Source organism: Podarcis liolepis (assembly GCF_965112155.1).
Source record: "Podarcis liolepis genome assembly, chromosome: 4".
In the NCBI taxonomy this organism is placed as follows: Eukaryota; Metazoa; Chordata; class Lepidosauria; order Squamata; family Lacertidae; genus Podarcis; species Podarcis liolepis.
In genome coordinates, this window is record NC_139558.1 from 81,524,240 (window position 1) to 81,545,264 (window position 21,025).

The 21,025-nt window shown below is 41.4% G+C and overlaps 1 protein-coding gene across 4 annotated transcripts in view; it reads right to left on the reverse strand.

Annotated features, from left to right (window-relative positions):
* Positions 1-14,398: 14,398 nt before the first annotated feature.
* The window catches only part of WASF3 (WASP family member 3), a 32,916-nt gene continuing 26,289 nt past the window's right edge, over positions 14,399-21,025 (reverse strand). For all 4 annotated transcript variants that reach the window (XM_083498930.1, XM_083498932.1, XM_083498929.1 and 1 more), the window contains exon 9: positions 14,399-20,126. In XM_083498930.1, coding sequence (XP_083355056.1) covers positions 19,969-20,126 — 158 coding nt within the window. In that variant the 3' untranslated portion in view covers positions 14,399-19,968. The remainder of the gene's footprint in view (positions 20,127-21,025) is intronic.

The window sequence follows — 21,025 nt, forward strand, 5'->3', positions numbered from 1 at the left end:
TTCAAATGTTGCCAAAACCACTTCTTGTTCTCTCTGTCTTTCTCTAACATGCCCAGGAGTCTGATGTGTTCAGTGTGCAAACTTGTGTAGCTGCCTCCTTGCCTAGGACAAGTAAGAATCCCTCTCAGCTGACCAGAGAGGAAAGCTTCTATAAATTGGATAATAACTGGTTCTTTTATTTTACTATCCCTTTCTTTCAAAGCATGACTTTGTTTGAATGTAACACTAAACCCTGGTTTGGATGTAACGTGCCCTTATTCCCTCCAGTCCCACCAAATATCACAAACTGGGAAACTGCAGCAATTTATTATTAGTAGTACTATTAGTATTATTTTACATATGCTACCTAGACACAATTTGTACGAATGTAGTGGACAAATGTGCCATTTCCTCTGGGGCCAAAAGCACCAATTCTTAGAACTCTCTCTCTCTCTTTTTTTTTTAAGAAAGTGATTGTCAATGCTCTCCTATTAAGACAACCATGAAATTTTTCACGCGTCAGTGTATATCCGTCCATCCCTCCAAGTTACATGAAGATTATCAAGTATATTTTGTAATATATGCAAAGAAGATTATTTTAATCTGAGGAGAAGAGGTTCTGTAGACCTGTGCACTAGGGTTTGTTTCTGTAGGCCAGTTCTAGTGCCTGTGTGGGTTGTAAACAGCTCCTGGGTGTAAGTTAGACACATGAGTACAACCAGCACCATTGCCCACTGCACATAGATCTCTAAATGCAAATCAGAAATGTGCTTGCTGTGAAAAAGAGATGGAGCAATGCCATGAGAGGGGCTTACTCACATTGAATTTTTGCATTAAAAGATACATATGGGAGTCTTTGGGGGGAAGAAATATGAGCCCAAGGATCATGAGCTAGCACGATGTGAGCTGTGCATCCTTTACTCTGCACTGTGTGTACAGTACTCATTTTAAATACAAAGTCTCAGCAGGTTATAAAAGGAGAAACTCCTTTTTCTTACCAGCTGAGTCTTTCAGCCTGTTGAGAGTGACTAAGAGCCTTTGCAGCACTGTGTATCCCCAGATGTTCAAAAGCATGAGTCACATCTTGATTTTTAAAGTACTGTATTTATATATGCGAGTTTCTTTTCACTTGACCCTCTTTTCTGTTGCTGTTTCCTTCGGGCTGCTTTCTAGCCCCCCTCGTGTTTTAGAGAAGTGGCCAGCAAATAGCTGCCAGGGTGCTTGACTATTGGCACAAACGGTTGACATAAGGTTGACAGAACATATCTCTGCCCTGCAGAGAGGAGAGCCCTCGCAAGGTGGCTTACCGTGAAAATGTTAAAAAGCATTCCGCAAGCGAAAGAAATGCCGTCAGGTTTACAAGAGGGATTGATTTCTTGAAATATTTATAGCTTGCTTTCTGATTAAAAGTCTCTGAGGCAGCTAATAAAACGTATCAAAAAGCAACATGGAATCGTTTCTAAAAGCATACTACTTCTTTCAAATACTCAATAAAAACTAGTCAATGCAGCAGAACTACAGGGTGAGGTGGTGGGAGGAAATTGGGGCAGTCCAAAAGCCCCCTGGAAGAGAGGAACCTTGACCATCTAGACGCCTTAACTAAAAGCCAATGAGAAAGGAGCAAAGCAAGCATCTCTAGGGAGGGAGTTTTGGAACTTTGGGGCCACCATAGAGAAAGCCCTGTTCAGGGCCAGATTTAGGTTTGATGAGGCCCTAAGCTACTGAAGGTAATGGGGCCCTTTATATGTCCAGCTGTCCTTTGTCAACAACAAATTGTTGCTTTTTTGTGCGTTGAATATATGCTATATGGTAATTTATGGACCTAATAGGTTTCTAAAGCCACAGTGGGATCAAAATAAATAAATTATGTATTATATGGAACCAATCAGTAGGCATAAGACTCATACCCTTAGGCTATGCTGCCTGATCATCAGTCTACAAGCACTCTTTATTATTAGATAACAGGTACAACAGCTTGAACCCTTCAACTGTGCTGCATTGCAGTCTGCAGCTGCATGCTACATGTTGCCATGCAACCAGTCCATGCAGAATGTAGGCACCCTGTATATAGAAATGAGCAAACCAGTGTTTTTTTTAGGGAGCAGGCTAGCGGGTGGGCCCATTACTTACATCACAGGAGCCTACACAACACAAACAAAACACTGTTGCCTCTATGTAGGTTTTATTCTATTTGTTTTCTATCTTATATTTTGGAAATGTACATCCAGGGGTTTTATTCCTTTAAATTTGGGGGGGGGCGCAAGAGAGTGGGACCCTAAGCTATAGCTTGTTTAGATTATACATAAATCTGGCCCTGGCCCTGTCCTATGTCATCATGCAACATACATCATGTACTGGGGGTACACAAGGCAGAATGAATGCAAGTAACAGACCAGTCTCTCAGAATTTGCATTAAATGCATATTGAAAATACATGTTGAAGCATTCATATTGTACAAAGAGGTGTCATGGCCTCAGCCTGTACCTTGGGGAAAGATCATAGCTCAGTGGTAGAGCATCTGCTGTGTGTGCAGAAGGTTCTATCTTTGGTATCTCCAAGGAATGTCCCCTATCTGAATCCTGGGATAGCTACTGCTAGTCAATGTTGACAATACTGAGCTGGATGGACCAATTGTCTGAAACATTTGAAAGAAAGAAAAATGGGTCTGATCAGCCCTTGAATACCAAGTACTCTGACCTACAAAGGTGTGAAAAAAACAAAGGTGTGTTATGAACAAGAAGTAGAGCAGTAATGGAGGAGCAAAACGACACCTCAAGCAGCCCAAGCAGGCAGTGTATGGAAGTCCATTGTTTCTGCCCGCTGGTAGGGGTTGTGGGAATTCAGAGCATGAAAACAAATCCTGAATGAAACAGCTCGTATACATTTAAGTGCTTATTACATATCTAAAGTTGTTTCTTTGCATTCCACCCTTCGTAAAGGGTTCACAATAAGAGTTTACAATAAAGAACAATTATGTCGTTAACTGGCCGGTGATTGTTGAAGCATTTAATTTTGTGGGATTCACCCCTTGTGTTGAATTTATTCTGTTCTGATCTGTCTGGAACTATTTTACTTGTTTTGCAATTGTAACGGTTTGATATTATTATTTTTTAATCATTGTATAATATATTGCTCCAACCAGTGCTGGGGACTTCCAGTGCAGGGCAGGTAAGAAATCAAATGAATAAATAAAATACTAGCAACCAAGAGAGCGACACAGTCAAGAGGCAGTCAACACAGCCAAGCGTGTGATGTGCTATAAACAGCCCAGGTGAATTCTGATTATTAAAAGCAGCCGATGACATGAAAACCGGTCAAGGTCACATCCACAGACATGCCTTCTCAGCAGTATTGAATTGCTTTTGAATCTCAATTTCTCTTTCCCCGCTCCCATTTTTTTATTAAACTATGTTGAGATTTTTAAATGATTTTTTACAGAGGAAAAGGCAACGATACTTTTAAAAAAAAAGAAACAAGGCAGAAAGCCCCTACATATCCAGGTCTTTGACTCCTGGCCATCACAATTCTTAGGATATTGTGCTCCAGGTCGTTTTCATGCAATCTGCCACTGCCCTCAGGAGCTGGGTCCTTGCATCCATTTCCTTGATTTGCACCCCACTTCCAGGTGTCTTCAAATAAAAGTGCTTGTTAAATCAATGCTGCATCCTTTAACTTGTGTTGTTTAAAATATTGCAGTGCTCCCTGACCATTCTCTCTTCTGCACTGTACTAAGCAGGAATCCAGGGAGCACAATAGATAATCAGCACCTTGGACAGCTCCTAGATGTCATCTTGCACTGGCAAGCATTCCTCTTGGCCAAACCTCCCAGGTTCTGCCCACTTCCTGAAGAGTGGAGAATCAGACCAGGGTAGTTTTCCAGCCTGGAGTTTAGCATTCAGTTGTTTTTGGCCATCTCCTGCCATGAGCATGGTCTGTGTCAGTCAGCAGCCACTTGATAATGTGAGGCCCCTGGTGTAAAAGGGGTCAGTTTTTCAGGGTGTGCTGTTGCTGGGGATCCCAGGGGTCTCGGACTTAAGAAGACCAAGGCTGAGAGGCTCCTAACCAGGCTTGGTGTTGTGTCCTGGGTCTGGGTTCAACATCTGCTCAGCTGGTACCACTGTCCCTTCTGATTCAGCTGTTTCTTTCTCTGTGTCTGGAAACTGGCTGCTCTTTGGGGTTGGCAACTCAGCTGATTTTTTTTAAAAAATGCATCAGTCTGTTAGTTCACTATGAACACCTTACTAATCTCTTCTACTAATACTGGTGGGGGGGGTTGGGGGGGAGGCGTTTCTGCCCCTGCGCAATCTTGATTTAATGGAATCCTGTCAAGGTTGCCACCTCACTTTTCACACTGCATAATCTCTGGTGTGTGCCTGAGTTCAGCAGCAGACAGAATTGCAAGCAGCCCATCATTCTTAGAAGAGGTGGTGCAGATATGTGTATAGTTCAGCAGCACAAAGATTAGTATTTGGACAAGAAGGATTGAGTTGAAATGAGAGTGTGGGTGGTATTACCAAGATTGCTTGTAGCACCCCAGGGAAAACAATTATGCAGCTGCATTCCTCTACAAAGCTAACTGGGAGCAAGTTCCATTGAATAGACATGAACAGGATTGCACTGTGATGCTTTTTTATTTACTGTACACATCTCTTTCATTGCACAGAGCTGCAGTGAAATTTTCATTTTAGTCTCAAATTATGTTTTTCTGAGGTAGGAAGTTATTTTTATGGTTTTCGCAGAAAAAGGTATGAATAGCATTAATATGTAACTAGACGCTTCCCCTTAAAATGACTACATGCATTTTAGAACTGTCGCTGTGCTGCTTCTTACAGGAGGTTTATATAAGATGTTTGTGTTTTCATAATAAAATTCATATTGGATTATATAAACAAAGCACAGTGAGGAATTTGTCTTAAGGTGTTTTGCAAAACAAGGTGAAGAAGAAGAAGAAGAAGAGTTTGGATTTGATATCCCGCCTTTCACCCCCTTTAAGGAGTCTCAAAGCGGCTAACATTCTCCTTTCCCTTCCTCCCCCACAACAAACACTCTGTGAGGTGAGTGAGGCTGAGAGACTTCAGAGAAGTGTGACTGGCCCAAGGTCACCCAGCAGCTGCACGTGGAGGAGCAGGGAAGCAAACCCAGTTCACCAGATTACGTGACTACCGCTCTTAACCACTACACCACACTGGTGAAATGCAAGCTCCAATCTTATGTACACGTCTTTGGAAGTAAGACCAAATGTACCTAAGCAAATGTGCTTAGGGTTGGATTGGCAGCCTTCCAGCCTATATCATTCCTCATTTTGCAACAGAAAACTGGTTTTCACATCATTGGGAGGAACCAGTGCTGTGGAACTATTCATTCTACTGAGTAGAATTTACTTCATTTTTATTTTTTAATATTGTTTTTATTTATTTTCATGGTACAAAAGATAAATTTTGAGAAAACAACTGTTACAACAGTAAGCAACAAATAACGTGTCTCCCCAACTCCACCTGTCTCTGGGTTTTGGATTTTTTGTCAGAACGTTCTCAGAGGGTTAGAGTAGGGTCACATGTGTCCACAGCCCTTAGCCTTAACACCGGCTCACCACAGGGTTGCGTGTTGAGTCCCCTGCTCTATGCTCTCTATACGTATGACTGTACAGCCATCTACTCCAGCAACAAAATCATCAAGTTTGCTGATGATACTACGGTGGTGGGGCTCATTTCAGGAGGGGATGAGTCCGCCTATCGGGACGAGGTGGAGCGGCTCTGTGTTTGGTGTGGAGAGAACAATCTGGCTCTTAATACGGCTAAGACCAAGGAATTGGTGGTGGACTACAGGGAAAAAAAGGCGGACATTCAGCCCTTGTATATCAGCGGGGAACGGGTGGAGAGGGTGGCGGAATTCAGGTTTTTGGGAGTGACTATGGATCAGGGCATGACTTGGAGCGCAAATACCACTGCTCTGGTGAAGAAGGCCCAGCAGAGAATTTATTTCCTCAGACTTTTAAAAAAGAACAATCTGAGTGAGAGACTGCTGGTGTCCTTCTACCGAGGCTCCATAGAGAGCATACTTACATACTGTATTTGTGCTTGGTTCTCCAGTTGTACAGCTAGGGAGAGGAAGGTGCTCCAGAAGGTCATAACCACAGCCCCAAGGATTATTGGTCACCCTCTCCCACCTTTGGAAGAACTGTACGGTTCCCGTTGCCTTAGGAAAGCAAACAACATCCTGCAGGATCCATCTCACCCGGGATACAGTCTGTTTGCACTACTGCCTTCTGGCAGGAGGTATAGAAACATCAAGTCAAGGACAAATAGACTGAAAAACAGCTTCTATCCAAGAGCTGTGGCCTTTTTGAATGCTGTAACTCGATAGTGAGACCTGGGAGTTTGGTGGGTGTGGGTGTGGGTGTGGTTGGAAGGTGGTTTGTTTGGTTGTTGCTGTTGTTTTGCTTTTGTTGTTTTTAAGGGATGGCATCCAATTTCATTGCACTTGTGCAATATTGCACTAGTGTAATGACAATAAAGAATCTATCTATCTATCTATCTATAAAATACATGTGATGTGTTAAAGTTTCATTTGAAGAGACCACGCCACATGAGCACTGGTTGGATTCCGTCCTGCATTCAATATACATTTGCCATATGTTATAAAAGGAATTTGGATTGTGTTTGCTCTTTGCCACTCTCACCTGGCATGTTAGTTTCTCAGCCAAAGCTATTGACCATGCTCTGTTATACCAAGGATCAATGTTTGGCCCAACACCAGTTTTCCAACATATGGCTATCTCCATATGGACATCAGTCAATAGGAAGGTTAAGAGGTCATCTTTAGGATAATCATGAGCAGACGGAATCCTAAGCCCAAGTAGTGCTAGTGCAGGGGGACATTTCAATAGTTTTGTTGTATATCAAGCTTATTTCTTTGAAGACAGTACTCCAGAAGGGTTTGGTGATGTCACAGCACCACCACATATGGAAATCTGTACCTTTGACTGTGCATCCCCTCTAACAATTGGGATTGACTTTTGTAGATATTTGGGATAGGTTCACTGGTGTATAATGCCACCTATGCAGAAGTTTTAATGAGGCTTCCCTTATTTTTGCAGAAACTGATTTCAACAGTCTCCCAGACCACAAAGCCATCTATTTTTCATTTGGTATTTGCACATCGAGGTCCATTTCCCATGGCATTTTTGTGTACAATAGATTGCCATATTCTAGTGTGATTAGAACTTTATAAATTGAGGAAGCTATGCCCTTAGAGTATAATTTACTTCTGAGCAAGCACATAGGGTTGCACAGTGAACCTCTTGTAAAGGCTTTCAGTAATTCATAACAGGTGCTTCTTAATTATGTTTTAGTTATAATAAGGGCAAGGCTGTATTTTTCATAAAAGAAATAATTGGAGAGTCTAAAGAATTAGGGCAGGATGGGATGGAAGTGGGAAGCTGTCTTTGTGCAATTCTCTTGGCTGAAAGGCTGTAACTTAACAATAGGACGTGATTATCTAATAACATCATCATCATCATTTATTCATACTGCGCCTTTTCCCCTGTTGGGATTCAAGGTGGCTTACAGATAAAAACAAGAACCCCTAAAAACATTAAAAGCCCCTTTGTTTAGGAAATTCTGCAAGTCAGTGTATGGTTACAAAGCCCAGTAGGTACACTTATCCTAACCTAACCCCTTTATAAAAGCATAGGGTGAGATCCATTTGTGACAGTCTGCTTGCATAATGGGGCTTCCTTGCCCTCCAGCCCTCTGTGCCCACACATCTACTCCAGAGTGTCTTCTAAGGAAAAGTCCTAAACCTTCAGAGTAGATTGGGAGTGCAGGGGAAACGGAGGAAGGAGGAGCCTTGTTGCACAAGCAGAGTCCCTGCTGATGCTACATTGAATCTCAGCCTTAGTTTTATTAACTTTTTCATTTTACAGTGATGGGCCGCTCTAGACTTGGCATGGTGGTGGTTGTGGCGCATATTGCAACTTGTCATTGACACAAAAAGAGTGCATTAGTGGTAGACAATCCACACATCATTCCACGTTCTCAATTGTTCTTCGATGCTTCCCTAATGTTACCATATGATTGCCATTTGGAGAGGCATTCTTGTGGTAAAACACAACAAAAGTGGGACGACAACAACAACGAAACACCCCAGGTTTGTGGTATGAAAAGTTACAGGATTTTAGCAGGGAACTCCATGGCATGCGTCCGTTGCAAGTGAAAGTAGCACAACTGCCCTGCATTGTTTGCAGTTCAAATGGTAGTGAAAACACAGTTGTGTATAACTGCCCCAATGGCATAATGAGCACAAATCAGGATGAATGTGCAATAAAAAGGACACTAATACATGCGAGATCATTTAGCCATCCCCTACAAAGTAAGAGTTGTGACCTTGCAACTTTGTCCAAGCGTGAGTTAGGGAGAGGGGAGGTAACTGCCAATCCAATTCACAATTCCCTTTCTTATCAATGGACATGTATTCATATGCACTAACTCCCTCCTACAAGTCGCAACATAACTCTGAGAGCATCAGACACAGGCTCATAATAAAATTACATGTTAAAATCGCCTGCCTGATTAGGTGGCTTGCTGAAAGAAAAGGGGTTTTAGCAGGTGCTGAAAGCACTCCAGTGAAAACGCCTGCTTAATATCAATAGGCAGGGAGTTCCAATAAGTAGTGCTGCCACACTACATAGATTCCTTGTCAGTCTAGAATGAACGTTATCTGGTACTTGTGAGTCTCATTGGAATCTTCCTTTGGCTGGGTGTTAAAGAAGAAGGGGGAATGGTATGGGGAAGGTAGATGTTCAAACAAGAGATGACTTGTACCCTCTTGCTTTCTTATTCTCAGTGTGCAAAGCTCTGCTGTTTGTATCCTATGTGAGTCACCGTAGCTGACATTCAGCGAGTCAGATTCAGAGGCGATGTGTCAGCAGAAGCTGCAAATATATATCTTTAGATAGATCCCTTACTGTTGATACTTTGCTAAGCAGTAATCGTCTTGAGAATCACAGCACTGCATCTTGTTTCTTCATATGGTATTCCTTTTGCAAGGAACGAGCAAGACCCCTTTCTTTTTAAAAATGTCTTGTTGATCCATATATTGCAGGGAGTTATGTTCTGTCAACATTCTTCTGGGCAGCAGAGGAGCAGCAGCAGATGGCAGTAATACAGGTAGTGAGGAGGTGGAGTCACTAGGAAGGAAGCTTATTGTGAGTGCCTTGCTCAACCCCCCCCCCCAAAAAAAAACCTGTAGCTGACACCAAGATAGTAGGTGCATGTTCGTCCAGCAAATGCAGTCAGACAAAAAGGAGCTTCTTCTTGTTCTCCTAGGAGTCACAATTTAGAGTAGCATAAATCAGATGGGTACCCACTGATGTCCTCTGAAGAAAAAGAGTACCCAAAGGCCAAGTCAAAGATGGTATGCACCCAGTGCAAGTCACCTAGCCACTCCCTTGATGTTACCAGTTTTCTGTTGACATGTAGAGGGCCGGTAGGCCAGCTGGCTAGCCCCAGCTGGGCTGTCTCCTTGCAACCATCCCGTTGTGAAGACCATTGGCCTCTGCCCTGAAGTAAATCAGCGACCCGGGCTTCAAAGCCAGGGCACACTATCAGCAGAGCGAACTGCACACACAGAATAGGCGTGAGGCTTGTGGAAGCATACTACAACTACATATTTATTAATCATAAATCAGGACAAAGAAACATGTCGTCTCTCTCTCTCTCTTGTCTTCTCAGAGAGAACAGGAAAAGCAAAAGCTATACACAACGGAAGTGCCCAGCAAGCTGTGCTGGAATGTAAACAGACATGTGACACACAACAGTTCCACACGTCTGCTCCTTAAGGTGGAATGGAAATCTCAACATCTTCTACTAGAGAGATGGGGGAGTCCAGATGGTGTTAGACTACAGCTCCCACCCTTCCTAACCATTGGCCATGTTGGCTGGGTCTGGCAGGAGTTGAGGTCCAGCAACTTTTGGAGGGCCACAAATGCCTCTTATAACAGATGTTTTCAACACACCATCCTTCAGCCACATTATTCTGTTAGGAATGCTCTGTTTGCAACCATTACAGCTGCATTCCTTTATGGTATTCCATGATGCAGCACACTTTTGCAAGATGGGAATAAGTAGCACACACAAAAGTTGAGTATGTTTTGAATGATTGCATTGTTTCCCAGCCGACTGTTCTGCCCCACAGTTTTGAGATGCATCGTTGGCATCTTTCCTTCGTTTCTTCCCTGTTTCAAGTTCACTCTCTCAACATCTACCCAGGTACAGATAGTCAAGCATAGCATGATCAAAATTGTAATTGCTGAACCATCACTGGGAATGCCTAGCTGTTTTATTTCTGTGGAGGGTGCTGGGCTATAAGGTGTCAAGAGCTGGAGACAGGCATAGGTCTGCAATAAAACAATAGAGCGCCAAATGTCTGTGAAGTTAACTCTTTATTCAAAGAAACAAAATAGCTCAATCCTACTGGTCACAGCAGCTCTTCCCAGTAGGTCTTGCCCAATGAGGCAATTGCCAGGACTGAATGTCCTGACCTTCCTACCACTCTCTAAGGCTCCTCCCCTGGTTTCTTCCCCAAAAACCTAAGGTGGTGTTGTCTTGCCTCTTATTGTTCCACCCTCTTCATTTCTCTGCATATTCTGGAAAACCTGGGGGAGGAGAGCTGGTCACAGCAGGGAGATCCCCTGGCTTCTTCAACATCTCTGTCTCCTGGCCCTCCTCCTCTCCTGCCTCTGAGTCTGCACTGCTCTCTGCTGGAGCCTCTTCCTGCTCACTAAACCCTGTTGCCTCTTCAGCTTCCGACACATCCTCCTCCCAGTCTCCCCTCTCTTCTCCCTCTGACCACTCATTGTTGTCCCACCACCAATCCCCTGGCTCTGAGCCTTCTTCCCCTGGGGGTTCCCCAGCTGGTGAATCCCACTATTCCTCTGCATCCAGTCAGTCCATGACATACAGTTGGTGTATGTAGTGTAGTGGTTAGAGTGCTGGGCTAGGACCTGGAAGTCTCAGCAGAAAGGAACAAAACAAAATCCCTACTAGTGCTTGAATTACAGAGGGGGCTGGCCTGCCTTACAGCTAGCTGATTAAGAGCACCTCTACCTTTCCTACCCTCACTATTGCACTGCTTAGGAACCTAGGAAGCTATACTATACTGAGTCCTATCTCAATATTGTCTACACTGACTGGCAGCAGCTCTCCAGGACCTTCTGCTTACAAGGCAGAGGCTCTACTACTGAGCTATGGCCCTTCCACTTCCTGTGATGTTTTATTGCAAATGAGCTTTTTAAAAAGTTCTTTTAAAAGTCCTTGTATGTCATCCCATTGTATGAAGCCTTCCACGTTTAGTATCATCCGATAAATTCTGTTCCATAACAAGCTCATCCTTCTAAAAGCACATAATCAGTTCCATTCTTCCAGCTGTGAATCAGTGTAAAATGGGAAGGAATACCGTGGGTGGCTGACTCAGTTTTAACTGTGTTTCATGTTGCGACAGGGCCTTGTGGGATGGCACTTACTATGATGGAAGTGTTTTATTTCAGCAGCAAATCACCACCTCCGCCCCTGCATCAAAGCAAACTGCTATAAAAAGACAGCTAAAGTGGAGGTGGGGCTTTGCTACTATTGGAAGTGTTTTCACAGAGGAAAAGATGTCCCTGATAGAATACAATTGCAGCTGCACAGCTAGAGGCAAACGAACATGAAAAGAAGCATCATTCTGCACATTATGATTCCAGCTGAAGGGTACTTACTCTATAAGGAGCCATGGTGTACTAAGCCATTTATAGAAAGAGCAACTTGCACACAGGATCAGGTCTACCTTTGTGTATTTGCTCCATGGCGGTGCAACAGGCTACAGTGAGCCAAAACTAGACGAAACTCAGCATCCCCACATCCAGCTGCCCAATTGTTTTGCAGATCAAAGGAACCCAATTTAGTTCCATAAAGGATATTTCTGGAGGTTGGCAGAATGCACAATGGGGTTGAACAGTTGTCATGACCACCAGCAATAGCTTATGGCTCAGTAGAAGAGCACATAATTTGCACATCAAAAGGTCCCTGGGTTCAACCCCCAGCATCTTCAGGTATGGCTGCCAAAAACCCTAGAAGCTGCTGCCAGTTGATACAAGCAGTACTGAGCAAGATGGGCCAATGGTCTAATTCAGTATAATGCACGTTCCTAGTGTCCTTTGATGCTTTGATGAGAGAAAGAGAAACTGACTCCCATGCATGATGAACTTTATATAATATCAGGGATGGGGAACCTCTGGTCTAAATGTGTCCAACATTTAGGCTTCTATTGGATTCTTGACATTCTCCCCAGCCCTGTTTTGCACCATCCTTGATTGTGTTTGCTTGGCTGTTCAGTTTTTAAGTGAACAGCACAAAAACTCACCTCCTTTTTAAATTGCCCCCCCCCAGCACTCCTTGTAATGTTAATTTACTCATTTAAGCAGCTAGCATTCACCTTTACTCTCAGTTGTGCTCAGTTACATCGTCTTATCGGTCAATTGGATTGGTTCAGATTATGATAATTTGTATGTCTTTACATACATATGATGTCTTTACATCAGAAGTAGGGGCAACCTTCAGTTAACAATCACTGATTGGGTGGTCACCCATGTGAATAATTCAGGAATAATGATTCTTGTTTCACATTTACTTTCTGTTCTATATGTATTATGGATCATTATTTTTAAATTAATTTGGGGAGAAGCAGCAACCAGGGGAAACAGGATTTTTAAAGGGTGACATTTGGGAAGAAATTTTTATCATGCCAGTCTCACCAGATTGAATCCAGAATTCTGAACTCATGTTTAGAGCCTAAGATTTAGGAACAGCCCTAATTTATCAGGCTAAGTGGCACCCAAACTAGCATTCTGTTTCAGCAGCCAGAAAACAGGATAGATGAACTATTTTTGTTCCTCCAATACGCCAAGCGTAAATAAGTTATTTTCACTCAGAAATGAAAGGCAACTCTGAGAACAAAGACAGGATGATTTTGTCCTTTTGCTTCACAGATCAGCATTAATAGCCAATAAACTGTAGGCCTGAATGAGAACAAAGACATGAATCTGGGCTAGGAGAGTACAAAGCTGGGAAGGCTGTGCAAGAAAATTGCAATTTCGATCTTTTCCCCACAGGGAACAAATTATCTAGATGTGTTTCTCTCTTTGTCAAATATATTTTCAACTGTCATTAATTAGGGCTTAGCTGTAGGCATTATATAATGTGATTGCTTTTCATTTCCTTGTTGTGGGAGGAGGTGCAAGATATAGGAAGGAAAGCACTTAAAAAAAATTCAAAGTCTCAATTACCACAAGTGACCACCAGAGGTCAATATCTTTCCACAGGAATTCCTAATGCCTTCTGCACACAACAGAGCCTATTTAAAGTTTAAACACTGTAATCCCTAGGTAGACGCCATTGTAAAACAAGTTTTTAGTGCCACATTTAAAGCACTCATCAATGAGTGATCTGCACAACCAAGCGCCACCCAAGGAAAAGGAAAATGTTTGGTGTACAGTGTACACTGATGGATGCTGTGCAATTCTTCTCTATAGACTGCAGTGGCCAAGTTGTTCAAGCAATGTAAAGGTAAAGGAAAGGGACCTCTGAACATTAGGTCCAGTCATGGCCGACTCTGGGGTTGCAGCGCTCATCTCGCTTTATTGGCTGAGGGAGCTGGCGTACAGCTTCCGGGTCATGTGGCCAGCATGACTAAGCCGCTTCTGGCGAACCAGAGCAGCGCACGGAAATGCCGTTTACCTTCCCGCCGGAGCGGTACCTATTTATCTACTTGCACTTTTGACGTGGTTTCGAACTGCTAGGTTGGCAGGACCAGGGACTGAGCAACGGGAGCTCACCCCGTTGCGGGGATTCAAACCACCAACTTCTGATCGGCAAGTCCTAGGCTCTGTGGTTTAACCCACAGTGCCACCCGCGTCACTGTTCAAGCAATGTATCACAGTATAATTAATTTCCTATTAACTTCCTGTGTTTGGACCATTGACAGTATCCCCAACATACTGAATGTTTTCCTTCTTATGACATTTGTAACGAGACTACACAAGGAATGGGCAGAATTCAGCTGAAGCTTAGCGCCTGCATGCCACATTTATTTCAGAAGAAGAATTAGGCAATGTGGCTAAACTATTGCCCACTGAAATAAGGCGTTAATTATGACTGTATCATCATGCTGTTTGGGTTACAAATTCAAACTGCAAAGTCAGGCAGACATAGTAATTATGAAGTGTTGTCTACACAAGAATGTCTAGAGAAATGAAGAATAAACAGTGAAACCAGCCAGTATTAACAATATCTTAATAATTACATAATAGTTCAGTACTACATAATAGTGCTCCTGTTAACTAGAATCTTTTGAAATTGAAGAAAAACTTTTAGAATGTGAAGACAAAAGTTGAAATGTGAGCTTTATTCATAACTATTACTTTTACATAACCCAGGATAAAATAAACAAACAAAATTACCTAAAGTATAAATTTAGCTCAGTAATCTTAATTTACATTTTTATTGATAAAATACTGAAAGCAGATGAGAAAATATTTCAAGTTTAGAAGAAAAAAGGTGGTCATCTAACTATGAAATCTTATTGACTACAACTTATTTAGTAGCTTAAAATAAATTCAAAATACAAATATTCTGTGATTCAGTTTCTGTGCTTCTAAAATATATTCATTTCTTACAATGTTTTACTTCCAACATTAAAAAACAAACAAAAAACATTTCCAGAAAGCCATTTAAACGTCCTGACATTTATTCAGGGTGGGGTGTAGAGAAAACATGCAGTATGACTTGCCTTGCAACTCTACATTTGTTCAACCAAATGAGCATATAGAACCATATTCTCACATCATGCATGATGAATGACATCATCATGCAATAAATGCATCATGTGACAACTTCACTAATATTCCCAGAAGCAGAAGCAACCATTAGCAAGGCCAAGTTGTTCTCAGTACTGTACATTGACTAGGAACACAGATCAGATGAACCCCTTTGGTTTCCTAGAGGTTAGTTCTATAGCATTCAGAGAATATAGCAGAATTCATTACTATGCAGATGTGGGACCACCCTCAACAGTAATGAAGGTTCAACTCCTTTTCTGCATAGTCCATGATGTCTCAATTCCACATGCAAAGTCAAATGCAGCTTTCCTCACATTTTAAGGCAAAGTCTAGAAGGTGTTGAGTGACCTTGGAGTCTTCATAAAGGAGGTGGAGATTGTGCTTTGTTAGGTGCTACTCAATATATCTTCAGACTCTTAATGGGAATCTATTAAGGAAAAGAAGTCTTTGCCATTATGCTGTCCCTTACTATTAAAGGTACAAAATGCACAAGGTGGTAGGTAGACTTTTATTTGGTCATATTGTTTCAGAAAGAATATGCTCGTTTCAAACATAAGAACAACTTGTTGGGGGAAAAGGTAGATAGTAGCCAGTAGATCTCGGCTTTGTGAACTTTGGAGCCAAGAGCAGTTATTGTAACTTCAAAGCTTGCATGACGTGCAACAAACAATGACCCCATTTAGTGGTAAGAAAAGGAGGGCTAGCTAAAGAGACTGCACAGTTTTTTGGACTGGAGGAAGCACAGTCACTGGACTCTAAATCCAAAGGTACTGACATTGCAAAGGCGGCTTAGTCCTCATGAGCTCTTTAGCAGTGCCTCTGAAAGGGGAGGAGACAGAAAAATGAGCTATGTACAGATCAGCATAAGGTGCTGCTCTCCCTTTCCGGTATTTTGCTTTCCACAGCACGCAGGGTTAAGGTGCCTTTTCACTCGTCTCAGCGCTGCAGTTAAGATGAAAAAAGTTACTTTTGCATGCTCTTTGTCATCATCTCCTACCCACAGCTGAGTGCCTGTTTGGCAAGTAAACACCAGGGCAATCAGCTTTTTAAGAGAGTTGTTCTAGAGCAGTAGCTTGTTAGTCTGTTGCAGCAAGCACACAGAGCCCAAGAGTCCTGTGGCACCTTATCAAAACTTTTATGATGGCATAAGCTTCAACAGAAAAGAACCTCCATCTCATGAGTGCATGAAATACAAAGAGGTCTTTTACCGAACATTTGTTGTGCCTTTTTGCATTGCAAATAACAGTGTGGCAAGGAGTGGCATGGTATTGTACTGGCCTGTGAATGTATTTTAAAATCACCAACACAAATAATTCATTTTAATGTTTTGGTTTGCCAAAAGAAATTCGTAACTACGGGCAGATCCACACCATACACTTAAAGCACACGCCTTCCCCAAAGAACCCAAAATTTCCCCTCACATAGCTACAATTCCCAACACCCTTAACAAACTACAGTTCCCAAGATTCTTTTGTGGAAGCCATGTAGTTAAATTGTGCATTAGATATGCTTAAGTGTATGCCATGGGTCTGCCCCAAATGCATAAGTTTGGGGTGTATTTTAATTTTCTAGAGCAAGAAACTATATTTTTAAGCATTTTAGGTTTTCCTTGAGTGTTTTGTTAAAAATCTTGCAAGTGGACATGTGGAATTGATTTTCAAGATCCTCCAATGAGCTTCAAATAGACTTAATTGAAGGACTCCCTGCTCCAAAACCAGCACTAACACTACCCTGACATTCTACAGTATCAGTGAATTTCTCCCAGCCATTATTTATTCTATGAATATATTTAAATATATGCACACATAATATCTTCTCATATCAGATATTAGTTTTACCGCAATTTGATTTCAGGATTTACCTTTCTGTCTTTTGCTGTAAAATTGGTTCAGGAGGATTTGCTTATGCTTCAGAATTAAGGTTGGAAAATATATTTTGCATTAGGAAGGAATTTCATCCAGAATAAAGGTAAAGGTAAAGGACCCCTGACGGTTAAGTCCAGTCGCGAACGACTCTGGGGTTGCAGCGCTCATAGTTAAGCCATAAGCCACACTTCCTAAGCAACTTTTCCCTCCTCCATGTGGCTTGCTTACTTATATAATAATCCAGAGCTACCTTTTTAAACACCCTCCTATACTACTTGCATATTTTGTCCAATTCACATGGATTGCTATATGGTGAGTGAATGGTCCTCCCTCAATGTGTGAGATGGGAAGTCAGTCCATCCATCTCCATTTTTCATGTTTCCCAATTATGTTATCCCTCTGCAGGCAATGTACACATTTGCATATGTATTAAATGCAAAATACAGTAATACCCCCGCAAACGTCTGCCTCGTCTAGTGTCTGTTCTGGAGAATGTCCACGGCAAACCCGGAAGTACCGTAATGGGTTACTTCCGGGTTTGCCACTCGTGCATGTGCAGAAGTGCTAAATCGTGCATGCACAGACGCGGCGCTTTGCCCTGTGTCCTTTTCAGCTAGCGGCTGGGGCTCCAGAACCGATCCCAGTTGCAAAACAAGGTACGTCTATACTGTTATTGTGATATTCACAAGTAAAGGAAATGAAAAACCAATGCACAAAGTGTAGGTTCTGTGCATTTTAACTGAAAGCATGTTCTCTTCTTTTAAAAACCAGGTAGTTTAATGTTTCTTGTAGGTATAAGTTCAATGCCAGACTGAATGTTTTGAAGAGAGTCAGATCAGCTTAAGGATCCCTGGCCCTTCATGAATCATGCTAGTGCTCAAGTCTCTCTGGAAACCCTTCAAAGACCCGAGTGAGGTGATTCTCTATGTTTATTTAGTACTAAGGGAAAGGCACTCTGTACCTGCTCAGGGTCACTTAATTCTTTACAAATTTCAGGAAACAGTCTTGGTACTGATATAAGGTCCGTGATTTTTAACAATGAATGCTGTGCTCTCAATAGGGACCCTAAATACAGATACCTTTTTATAGGGTGGGACTTCCACTTTTACAATGGGGTTCTCCCCCTTCCTCTCTTCACATGCCCCTGAATCTGACTTGGGTCAGGAGAACCCCTGGAACAGCACATAGGGAGGGAAAGGGAGAATCATTCCACCTAGCAAGACAAAATGCTTGCCCCGGTGGATCTGGAGGAGTGCTGTAGTGAAATATTACCATAGTTCTTATTTTGAAAAACAACAACAACAACTTATATTCTGTGTTCCTACTGAGTGGTTGCTGTACAGAAAAGAGATTTTATATCATATATAAAAGTTTAGCAACAGCTACTTTAGAATGTTATTACAATTTGTAAGACTGTTTTTTAAGTCAAGGTAGAATAGGTGGGGAAAGAAGAGAATAAAATAAGCTTGCTTGGGCCAAGATTACATTTTCTTGGACTGGTGGTGACAACTCTCTATTCCAGAGTCCTATTTAACAACAGCCATCACACAGCAGTTCTCTTCATCTCTGAGACTATTTGTCTTCTCTTTCATTTGATAGGGCTAAGGAATGGAAGAAACCGGAGTTCAAAGAGATTGTGGATGAAGGACACTGCTTCAAGCAAAACTACTTAAGCTTATTGGATGTGAATTACTCCATTTTTCTCACTTATTTAGAAGTGATCTATCAACCCCCGCCCACCAAGCTTAACACAAATCTAATTGTGCAGCAACAGCTTTCAATGGATTGTTTCTAGGGCTGGAATCAGGGACTAGCACTGCTGAAGCCCACACTCCAACAGAGGGCTGACAACCCCAGACCTCCACTACTCCTACACTTTGCTATTGCTACCTAGTCATCTGTCTCCTCCTAAGCAAGCATATAGTGACAGGAGCAAAGAGGAAGAGGAGCAACCTCTGTTCACCTTGCTTTTCCCCTCTAGGCAACTGCAGGCACCTTTAAATACATGGACCATTCAGGGCAACTTGCCTGGTCTCACCCCACCCCCACCCTCCAAAAATCCCCACAAACAAAAGCCAAAGCCAGCACTGACTGCTTCTAACCTTCAATTCTGTGAAACATAATCAAGCATAACAAGATCCTGAATCATAGCCAAGAAAGGAAATTAGTTTCAATACAGTACTGAATTGTGAATAACTAAGAACTGAAAGAAAACATGAAAACAGCCTTTAAAAATGAAATATTATATAAGATTGAAAATGTAGATTATAACTGCCACTTTTTTAAAAAGGGGCATACAAAAATAAATATGACACAACTGCACTCTTAAGCTGACAAAGGCATTACATGTCTATCCACATGTAATAAATGCAGCACTGTAAACCATGAGAGGTAACAAATTATTTTTATCAACTTGAGGTGAAATTTATTTAGGTGCTGTAACTATAAAGAATTTGTCCAGTCACCCATGAGCCAGACACAGCTTGAACATGGTTCTCAACAAACCTTACCTTTTGAGCTCAACAACTCCTAAGAGAAGTATGATTTCCATTTTAGGATCCATTTAACCATATGCTTGAATATGCCTGTTACAAACTATATTATTTTCTAAAACTGATTATGAAAACTAAACAAACAAACAAACAAACAGATAAGTAAGGGGAGGGAATTCAGCACTTAACCTAATGTCACCCAATTATTCACTAACAATGTCAGTATGGCTCCAGCACCTGATTATTTTAAAGTGTAGCTATGATGCTAAAAATAAACTCACAATATATGGGACGGACAGAGTAAGACTTAAAAATAAACAAGAAACATTTAACTGCTACCAGTTTTATACGTATTCTCCATGAAGCTAGACCAAAAATGCAAATTAGTGACATTTTATGGTGGAGGACATTGTTCTGCCATGTTGTGCTCCAAGATCAAGCACCTGCTTTGAAAGATTTCCAAGTACATGGGGAAATCGGTGTTAATATTCAAACAATCTAAATAACTTACATGTACTCCTGGCCAAGAACAAACACTGCCTTCTCTTGGGGCAGAACATGATTTGCTACATTCAGTGGCACTTGTATACAGTATTATGCAGTAAATACTGAAAATAAAAGAGTTCTATATTACCACCAAACTTACTGCCAGCATCCTGCATACCATCAATTTAATTAACCTGTTTCAACATATATCAGTGCCTACACAACATGAACAATTTCCTTAAGAAATTAATAGAATGCTTTGGTTCTCCAGTTTTCAGTCTGACCAGTCATTTTCATCACATTCCGAATCATCTTCTGAATCGCTGTACTCTACAGCAATGCGTCTGGAAAGAATTGTGGCCACATCATTTCCAACAGGTTCACGCTTAGCTTCTTGTTCACGCTGCTCTTGTACTTTTTTCAACTGGATTCCTGAAGAAAGCAATGAGACAAATTATCACACTGTTATTTTCATGGGTAAAGTTTTTCTTTTTCTTTTTAAAGCAAGAGTAAGCTTACAAGTACAGTACACAGGACTTAAAAATTAATGAAAATAGGGTTTAAAACACAATGAGAATTCACAGAAATAAGGAATTCCAAGAGTTCATATGCTCTTGGTGATTGTTTTGGCTTTTCCACAGGCCTCTGTACTTTTCAATAGAAATGACAACTTCATCTATCATGTAAAACAGTCATTCTTCCCCAAGAGAAAAGGAGGCAATTCAAATACCTCTCATGTTACCAGAGGCTATTAATTTACTTTGATCAGCTTTTTTTTTAATTTAGTTTTCAGGTTTTAAAATTTTACAATCAATTATCCAACCACCAACATAAAAAGAGAATTCCAAAGAATCTCCTGAATTTCCCTCCTCCCCTTTGTGAGTCCTTTTATTAACCTTTTGCTCCTGCATCTTTTTCATTAATCCAAATCTTTTCCATCTCTATTTTATCCAAAGTTCAACATTGAATTACAAGTGTTATTCCAATCCTACTAATGATTTTAGTTGTTTACAACAGTTTTTAAGGTAAATTATGTATTTCCCCATTCCTTATTGAAATTTTGGTCTTCCTAGTTTCTGATTCTTCCAGTCACTTTTGCCAATTCGACATAGTCTATCAACTTAATCTGCCATTCTTCTCTGGTAGGGAGCCAACTAGTTTTTTTCTCTATAGGTATGTATATACACATGAACACACACATAAATTGTATAGATGCATGTAAGTGTGTGTATCCATCTGTTTGCCCAAGAACAAAATTAAATACTTCATTGTGGCGGATTACTGTATATCAGGAGAACAGAAGGCACTGGACCCAACAGCAAGAATTTGAA